This window comes from Anguilla anguilla, chromosome 14, assembly GCF_013347855.1.
Source record: "Anguilla anguilla isolate fAngAng1 chromosome 14, fAngAng1.pri, whole genome shotgun sequence".
Lineage (NCBI taxonomy): Eukaryota > Metazoa > Chordata > Actinopteri > Anguilliformes > Anguillidae > Anguilla > Anguilla anguilla.
This window is the reverse complement of record NC_049214.1, coordinates 17076231-17085729: the sequence shown is the minus strand read 5'-3', so window position 1 is coordinate 17085729 and position 9499 is coordinate 17076231. Positions and strand designations below refer to the sequence as shown.

The following is a 9499-nucleotide window of genomic DNA, read 5'->3' as shown; positions in this document are numbered from 1 at the left end:
GAAAAAAAGACTAATGGTGTATACCAACCTTCTTTAAAAAGGACAGTTTCCCTCCCATTAGATCATTTTGGCTTCTCTGTTAAAACCTTAACATCCAATTCCACACAGTGAATGGGTGCTATGCATGTTGTGTAATGATTTTAATCCAGGCCTATTATATCAAATTTTTAGTTGTAATGTATTATTCTCAAGCATTTCATAACTTTTTTTATTATTTAATACATATATTATTGTACTCATAAATGGCTAGTACATTAATTAAATAATTACTCATGTGGAAAGAAAAGTAGGTTAAACTTTTACCAATTTGGTGATACTTATCTAAATGGAAATAATCACCAGTAGAGGTGGCTGGACAAACCTGGTAAGTTAAGATAAACTAACTGAATCTTGGGAAATGCATGCAGACTACTGCTGTGTCACAAGGTCAGCTACGTGTGTGAAGTCTTGCAGAGGAGGCAGTTCAGGTTCTTAAAGCATAAGGGTGTCTTATTCAGAGATACTGCATGCTTTCGGTGAAGTGCAACAAGCGAAGCGATGCTTGACTCTGCTTAACATTATAATAGAAGCCCTTGTGTCAGGCACTAGAAACATCATATCATATGCAGGATAGACATCATATGCAAACATCATATCCATCGTAAGCCGACACCTGAGGTGAGGAGAGTCCTTGATGTACTGTATTCTGAGGCCGTTTCTGAACCTGTACTTGAAGAGAAAACATTACAATTTATATGTATCGCATCACGTAGCATAATGTCATGTATCTTCCACTGATGTGCCATAATTTAATGCAACATAACATAGATCTGTGGTAGTATATGTGTAATTTGTTGAAATTATATCCACAACTACAGCACTGTAAAGGTCTTTTAAATGTCGAATTGTCATTGGTTTCTCATGAGTAGTAATGCTATACAAGTGATTCCTATATCTTTTTTGCTGTTTTCTCATATGGAGCCTTTCTTGACATTCTTTTTCATATCAACGGGAGGCAAGTTAGCTGAACTTATTTCCAAGCGGTTTTATCCATGGTAAATACAGTAAAAATAATTAGAACACAATTAGCAAAATTTACCTTACTTTGGACTTTTTCTGGACTGCAAAATATACATTAGGTTTATGTTTTGCTCATATTTAGTTCAAGTTTGTATGTACAGCAGCATTTACATTTCGCAACATATATTTGTCCTTCATTGAGAATCTGCATCGTGAAGGCTTATCTGTTCAGGTGGAAGTGAGATAGTGATGTCCTCTGTTGTCTCCTGTTTGGGTGATACACCTACAGGTGGCAGTAGAGTACCACTTGTAGATCCAGCACAGACCTGACAGTATATCCAGGGTAATTTAGGCTCTGACATAGACATTTCCTCTGTTACACTAACATGTGCTTATTTTCTGAGTGTTTATTGTTAACTGTAGGCATGCATCTGTTTTCTGTCATAACCCCTCTAATAGTTATATAATATACATTTAGCATGATTACGATGATAATAATTCTTACTAGTATCATCATCATTATTGGTTTCATTATTCTGTGATTTGGAATGGGTAATTCTGAGCTAAGAAAACAAAAAAAAAAAAAAAATCCAATGGTGTCTATCACTAGAAAAGGCCTATGGATTTCCTCTAAGCCTGTGAACCCTGGGGCACTAAGAATCATTTTCTCCCAGTGGATATGTGAGAATATGGAAGAAAATGTATTGTCTTTGAATGACAATATTGTCCAGTAATTTGCTTGAATGTCCAAGGGCAACTTAACCATACATTAACTTTTTTTTTAGCGTAGCAAAATGTCTTTCTCAAGAATTAAACTGTGCTGTCTAATCTTGGATTTAGTCGCACACCCCCTAGTTCCGAGCTGTAATCTCTGGACAGCCCGTTGGCAGGTCTTGGAACCAATGTTCTTTCTTTCTCAGCCCTGAGCCATCACTGTGTGCTGATGTGCTCATAGATAATTGTTGCTTTCAAGCATACGATGACTGAGAGCTCCTGTCAAAAGCCTTGCAATTTTCAGTTTGCACGCCATTCAAAGGACGACCAACACATCCAGCTGCTTCTGTGCTTCTGTTTGTCAGTAATTCATGGGACATGGAGGGAATAAGACTGCGTTCTTGTCTCGTGCATAGATGTGGCCTGATTGTTGTACAGATGGGGCTTCTGTAGCTGTGGATTTAACATGAGAAAGTTGTGTGGTTTCTGCCTTGGATGATGCTGTCGTTTGAGTCATGGAGCCGGTGCCCACTGTGAGATCAAACTGGTCCAGAGTGAGGATAACGGGGCATATCTGCATGTCCTTCCAGCTCGGCCCAGCCACTGTTGCTTTGTTTCGATGTCTGACCATAGATGATCCAACATACTTTGTACAGTTGAAAATATTGCCTGAAAGCGAGAAAAAATGGCAGCCATAAAGAATTTAGAATGTTTTATTGGCTCAAAGAACACCATGTCCACGACGAGGAATTGATTACCATCAACAGATTTGGAAGAGTGCTCATTCCCTAGTAACCGGGGAACGAGCACTCCTAGTAACAGGAAGTGTCTAACACTTTTCACTGGAAAGGAATTTATTTGTGTTCTCACTTTGCACCATAACCATTATTGACCAACTGCCACTGTAAAAAGCCTGATACATCATTCTGGGTCACCTCTATAATTGTGTCCTTTTCCCCGCATGCGGGAATATACCAGAATAATGAGCCCTTTTTTGTTATGTCAGTCTCCTGAGCGTGGGAGAACATTGACGTTTCCCATGCAGGAAGCTCTGTAGAGCAGAAGAGAGCTTGCGTTTAATGGCGGTGGTTATGTGATCTGATTGCTAATCATAACAGCTACATGAGGAATCTGCTACAGAGACGGACTGAGTGGGGTGGGGGTGGGGGGGAGGGGGATGGGGAATCAGGCCTAGCAGTGTAGCAGGGTGGGGGCAGGAAGAGAGCTGTCCATGTGAGAGCAATGAGCCCCTCTGCTGGGAGGTGAAAGATCAATGGCCATGGAGGCTGTGATCAGCTGCCACGGTAACCACCAGCTATCTCAGGTGACAGCACACTGGACAGGGCCATTAATCAGGGAGAGGGAGAGATTGGGGGGGGGGTGGGTGGGGACTCTGACACACACTTATTCTCCGCATGCTGGCCATGCCCTATGACTAACACGTCATGCACTCACGCAGACACACGTACGAGCGCGCGCAGGGAAGTGGACACGCCCACACACACACACACACACACACACACACACACACATTTACAGTACATACCAGCCCTTCACACTGTGATGCTTTTCAGGCAAGTCCATGGAAACTCATGCAAGCTAATTGTTCAAGCTTTGGGCTGGATGGAATTCTCCCCAGTGATTTTTCTCTGATAGTTGCCAGCAGTTAACACATTTTCATCAAATGACTTTGCAGCCAAATCCAACAAAGCCAATTCAGAAAAGAAGGTCTGTTTATTTCTAAAGCAAGAATAGATTTGAGTAAAGCAACAGATGCCACAAGAATATGGCATAGGCCTATATGTTACAGCAAATCATGTCATGTACAATTAGGTTATTCTTTGCAGGGTGGATTCTGATGAGGGTTTCTGCAGATGGATTTGTATGCATCTGCCTTTGGCTAATTTGCATGCCTTTCATACAGTCTTCTGTTGACTCAGTAATATGACATACATGACCCAATAATGGCCCAAATTTTATGCTTATGCTGACAATATTTCTTAACTTATCAGGAGTTTACTCGTTTAATAGTACCAAAGCGTGAATATTCGGGAGTATATGTTCAGTGGCGGCGAGCAGAAGTGATAAACATTACTGCACTGAGGCAGCAGGTGTTGAACTTGACTGGCGGCGGTTTTGTAGTCTTTCTCAACACAGGAGTGGAGCTTTGGTTGTAATGGAGCTGCGTCCTTCTGGCGATGAGTCCAGAGAGCGGTAAATTTCTCCAGACGGGTGCTCTGTCACATCCTCTCACCTGCGTTGTCAGAGCAGTAACCGGGGGGTAGACAGATTTGCTGGGCTGCCTCAGCTGATCGTCTGCTACATGACTCGGCCGGTCTGTCATCAGCATTCGACCGGCGATTCTCAGGGACAGCCCAGAGGCGATGTGGACCAGCTCGACGCAATGTGGTAAATGGTTGTTATGGTGACCCCTTTGAGCTAACCAGGTCCCCGGGGCAGAACAGGAGCAGGTGACAGGTGTCTGCAGTCTGTCACCGACGCCCTTGCTATGCGAGAGCCAGCAGCTGCTCCACCCCCTGTACGTGGAGCTCCAGAGATGTGCTGACTGTCATGTGTTACTTGGCTCAGATATTTGATGCACATAAGTTTATTATTCACTTGTAATTGTAATGACAACGTGGCGCACACCGATGCAATTTATGTAAAATGCTCTGCTCATAAGGACCATCTGTTTTTAGAATACAATCACTTAAATGTGATGTGGATAAATTCACCTGGAGGCATTAATAAATAATATTTTGCTGTACAGGACATCTGGGTCTTTTGGCCTAGTGAGTTAAATCGTGTAGCACACATATTTCCAGACAGGGGATGCAAGACAGTGAAGAGGGATCATGGGGTCTTCAGCAGAATGGAGACAATATTTTCCACTTTAAGAATATTACATTTATATAATTTGTCATAGTTTCGAATTGAAACAACTGTATATGTTGTGTATAAAAACTACTTACATCCAGGACAAAATGACATCACCATTTAGACATTTGTCCATGCATTAGTGTGCAATGAATTTAAGCCTGTAGTGGTATTGGTTAAAGATATAAAACTTCCACCATTTTGCTGAGGTGGGAATCCTTAGTCCCCCGAGTCAGCCTTGAGGTAGAAAAAGTCTGGCAATACCCTGATGTAAAACGTACATTTCAAGCAGTGGCGGCTGCTGAGCTGAATACTGAGGAGGCAGAAAACTTCCCCTGAAACTGATTATTGGTCTTGACCTGTTTCAATGACAAAATCTGCTTATTGCAAATCTTTGCCAGGAATATTCTCAGAGTATGGAAAAGGACGAGTGGGCTACATGTATCCACAATGTTAAATAATGTGCACAATTTTGCAGCACAAATAAGAATTTTATTTCTCTGCTTACCAGCTATATGTGATTGTATTGAGTTTTCTGTGAATTAATTCTTATATTGTTAATAAAGGAAAATGATTGAAGACCAATGAGTTGAGACCAATAATCAGTTTAAAGGGGTTTTCTGCTGCCTCAGTTTTCAGCTCAGCAGCTGCCACTGATCCCAAGTGTAGCTGGAATGGATGCTGAGACAGAGCAGGTGAAAGAATAAAAGCTGAGGCACGGTTGAAAGGTCATTCAGTTAAGCCTAGACAATGGCATGAATCTGGGACACACTGTCTGCCATAATTACAATGATGTAAGGGAAAGAACAGCCTGCGTTCACACCCGGCTATGATTCTTCAGTCTTAGCTTTCATCACAATGTCAGGTGTGAACTCACCATACTGCACTCATATAAATATTTCTGAAAACCTTGCCATGCATCAAATTCTTTCTCTAATTGGCCTTTCCATTACTGCAAAACTTGGTTGATTTACATTTAACATTCATGGCCTTGAATGTGGTTGTGAAAGCCTGGCTGTGCTTTGTGCCTCCTGTGGAGACGAGATATATGAATAGTTTCTTGGAATAGTGGACGACATATTTCAGTCTGATTCCGCTAACAAGAAATCATTGATACCAAATTGCTTCATGGCCTGTGAATGTGTCTCCCATATGATCTAAAATATGTTGTGAAGGAGTTTGTGTGCAGTTAAAAAAACAAAAAGGAGAAATGTTGAATCAAATTTCATAAATATTTATTTCATATCAATGAACAAAATTAGCTACTTTCACAGCAGTGGTCTACAGCACTTAAAATTATTCAAATAATAAAACAATAATAAAAGGAATAATAATAATAGTTCAGTTTCATTTGAGGCCACATTTGAAACACAAACATTTACAAGTAGTACTTGGCATTAAAAACAATGGCAATACAATATATTTTAAGACACTTGGTGTTTTTTTTATTATTTTTGTTTCATTTTCATATCACAGAGGTTCAGCAACAGTCTAAACAGTAAATATTAATTTAGATACAAAACCACTGCTAAACGTCTAGGGGCCAGGAAAACAAAAACAGGATTGACTAACTAAATGAAAAGAAAACATTCAAACCGATATACCGGTATTACAAACTTCAACCATCAAATGTCTCCCACTCACCAACACTCAATAATAATAGTAATAATAAATAACAGGTAAATACGTTTGCAAAAATATTCCCATTTTTCCCTTTTTTTCTCAAGGCTCACACTAGTGTTGAAGAGTTCACATTGAAACAGGTAAACAGAGAGAAGGCAAGAAGGAATGGGAAGGGACTGGTCATGCATTATACACGAGGGACAAGAATGCTGCGGGAAAGCCACAAGAGGGCACAGGCCGTCACAGGTCCAAGATTGCGTCTAGACCGCCTCCTCCTGCCTTTCCTCAAGGCATATCATTTATCTTTGATGCTCTAATTCTCTGCACCATCCTGCACTGAAATAAACCCCCCTTTCCTTGTTTTTAAGTACATGCCAGTCTCAAAACTGTTCACACTATTTTTGTGAGCCAAATGTATGTTTCTCTGTTCTAAGAGGATAAAAGGTATGGCTATTTCTTTACCAAAAGGGCAGCGCTCAGATGGTCTCCCCACTGCCAGGTTATTTGTCCCTCTATTGCATTATTTAACATCCACTTTTCACCAGTGCCATGTTCATTTGAGGCACACATTCCTGAAGGAAATGTGAGCCTGGCTTTGTATAGAGAGTTTGAGGAGCTGGACATTGCATATGGCCTGATTCACGCACAGGAGAGAAAACACAGTCTCATCAAACTGCTTCAAAAAGATCTTTTTAACTCCCCCAATCATAAATCTCAGTATATTTAAAGTTGTAATCTGTGGATGAGAAGGAGCTATAAAATCAGACTTGAGATTGAGATCCTTTGGTTCTGAGGGTTTCAAGCTGAAGAAACAGAATACCAGTGCAGCTTAAGTTTCACATGCAGAATTTTGATGCCCTTTTCAGTCGGGCAGCATTTAGGAGTATTAATGTCACAGGCGTGTCTTGACACATCGCCTTGCTACTATTGTTAGCAGTTTCCTTTTCTCATATAACTCAAAATAGGCCACCGGGGCGGTGTTGCTGTGGTGTGCTCCGAAACTAAAGTAATGTATTAACGCCTGTGAAAATACTGTATATCAAAGTTATATGTGAACAATCATTACTACCACCACAGATTACATGAATTTATGTGTGCAATGGCATGCTAAGATTATCTTCAGAGGAAGAAATGGAAAAATGGCACTTGAGGAACTCCACTTATACTGCCTACATGTATACTGTGAATTGGATGAAAAACCAAGACTGACACATATGGAATGGACAAAATGGAGGGCAGAAAAAATAATATACAATATGTATATACACGTATAGGTACATATATGTGTGTATATATATGTGTATGCATATACAAACATATTTATAGTATAACACATATACTATATATACAACAGATATACTGTATATACATATTACTAGATTTTAGAATTAAGCCATGGCAACCTAAATAACAAATAGTATTCTGTTTTGTTGTAATTAACACATTGTTTTCACTTCATTTCAATTAGAAATGAACAAAAATATATACTGTAGGCAAGGGAAAATGTATCATTGCCTTCATTATTTTTTTCAAAGTAACACCATGGCTGAATGCTTAGCATTTGGGGTGGAAAAACACGTCAAAACATTCATACCGAGAGTGGTGGCAGAGGCGTGCCAAAGAGGTGAAACGTGAACAAAGGGCATGCCCACAGAAGCACTTTCAGGATTGTCCTCACTTCAAGTCCAAGATGTCCTCCTCAAAAGAGGCAGTGAGGGGCGGGCTCTCCTCCTGCTGCCCAGCACGCTCTGGCTCCGCCTCGGAGCTGGATGAACAGTGTCGCTGGGCGTCCAAATCCGTATCCGCAGATTCTGAGCCCATCCTGCAGAGACATATCCCCCAAATCAGTGTTATTTTATTGCCCTGTCCAGAGGAATATAATCCCATCAGGATTGTACAGTATATCACTGAATCCACCTTGAATGGGAGAAAGGCAGAGAGATGCAGACTGTAGTAAGTCAGGAAGACAGTGGGTGGGGCCTGTGGTGGTGTGGTCTAAGCACTGTTCCATCCTGCGGTTAGTACTATGGTCCTCTTCATTCAGCTCACCTGTCACTGCTAGTTGACCTTAGTGCCCTCTGTTTTGGCTCCTCCTCCGCCACCTTCTTGCATACCTTCCTGTGTTTCACCGTGCTCTCTGATTTACTGCTGGGTTCCTCTGTAAGACCTGGACACAGACAGAGAAAGAAGACCCTCACATAAACCAAACGTTTGCACAATGGCCATGCACATGTACACATCTGAGACAGAATCTGTATCCACCTTCTGACAAGCATTCTGCTGATGAAGACAGTCCTTCCATTGACAGAGACCTCTGTTTTAAACATGTTCTGAAGTCACCATTTAATGAATTAAATTAGAAGTCATGAGTCACTAGCATTTAGAGCACTTTAATATATAGTTTCATAAATGATTAATATGATTCACATAATGAGGGAAATACAATCACACCTGAATTCATTTCTAAATGAATTTTCTTAATCCAAATCTGTGGTCCAAATTCCATTGCATGTACCGCCTGCTTCTCATTGCTTTTACCATGGTGTTTTGGTCCATCAAGTAGCAATTGCAATGGAACAAGAATGTGTTTATAGTCGTGTTTGAGTTGTGCGCTCATTTTTAGTGGAAATCTTTCATTTGGAGGGGCTTTTGCTTCCGTATTGCACCGATATTACCGCAACCAAACATTCTATGCAGACGGAATGAGATCATCTTCCCCAAAAAGCTCGGCTCAATTTATATTTACGCCACAGCGTATGCAGTTTGCTCCGTATGAACCGAATCAAACACTGAAATGTTAGGAAAATGTGCATTCAAATCAAACAGCAGGGGCCCTCAGAAGCAGAGCTACAGTCAGGGCTGGCAGCACGGGGGCCGCGCGATGCGTCTCCGCTCGTTTACCCAGAAGCTCCTTGCGTGTCCGGCTGGCGATCTCCTTGATCTCCATGCGCGAGAGGGAGAGGGAGTGCGTGACGGGGATGAGAGTAGATGGAGCCACCATGCTGGGGGCGGGTGTGGTCACCACCTTGTTGACGAGCGGCGACTTCAGGGGCCTCTCGATGCTGCGCCCCACCAGGTTGCTGAGGGGGATCTTGTAGATGTTCTTAGCCTGCACTTCACCTTCAAAGGAAGAGGGGCACAGGAGAAATCAACAGGGAAACAGGACTGCAACAGGCAGGGCCACAGATAGGGCACTTTGTCCCAGCCCCGGGCCAGAGAAAGAGGGTGTAACTCATTTAAATTTGTTACAAAATATATTGAGGGGTGGGGGATGGGGGCTCTCCCA

The 9499-nt window shown here is 41.7% G+C and overlaps 1 protein-coding gene across 4 annotated transcripts in view; it reads right to left on the bottom strand.

Moving 5' to 3' along the window:
- Window positions 1-5803: 5803 nt before the first annotated feature.
- garnl3 (GTPase activating Rap/RanGAP domain like 3) overlaps window positions 5804-9499 on the bottom strand; it is a 91445-nt gene continuing 87749 nt past the window's right edge. For all 4 annotated transcript variants that reach the window (XM_035390506.1, XM_035390504.1, XM_035390507.1 and 1 more), the window contains exons 29-31: window positions 9115-9333; window positions 8263-8380; window positions 5804-8035 (exon numbers count right to left, since the gene is read on the bottom strand). In XM_035390506.1, coding sequence (XP_035246397.1) covers window positions 7888-8035; window positions 8263-8380; window positions 9115-9333 — 485 coding nt within the window. In that variant the 3' untranslated portion in view covers window positions 5804-7887. The remainder of the gene's footprint in view (window positions 8036-8262; window positions 8381-9114; window positions 9334-9499) is intronic.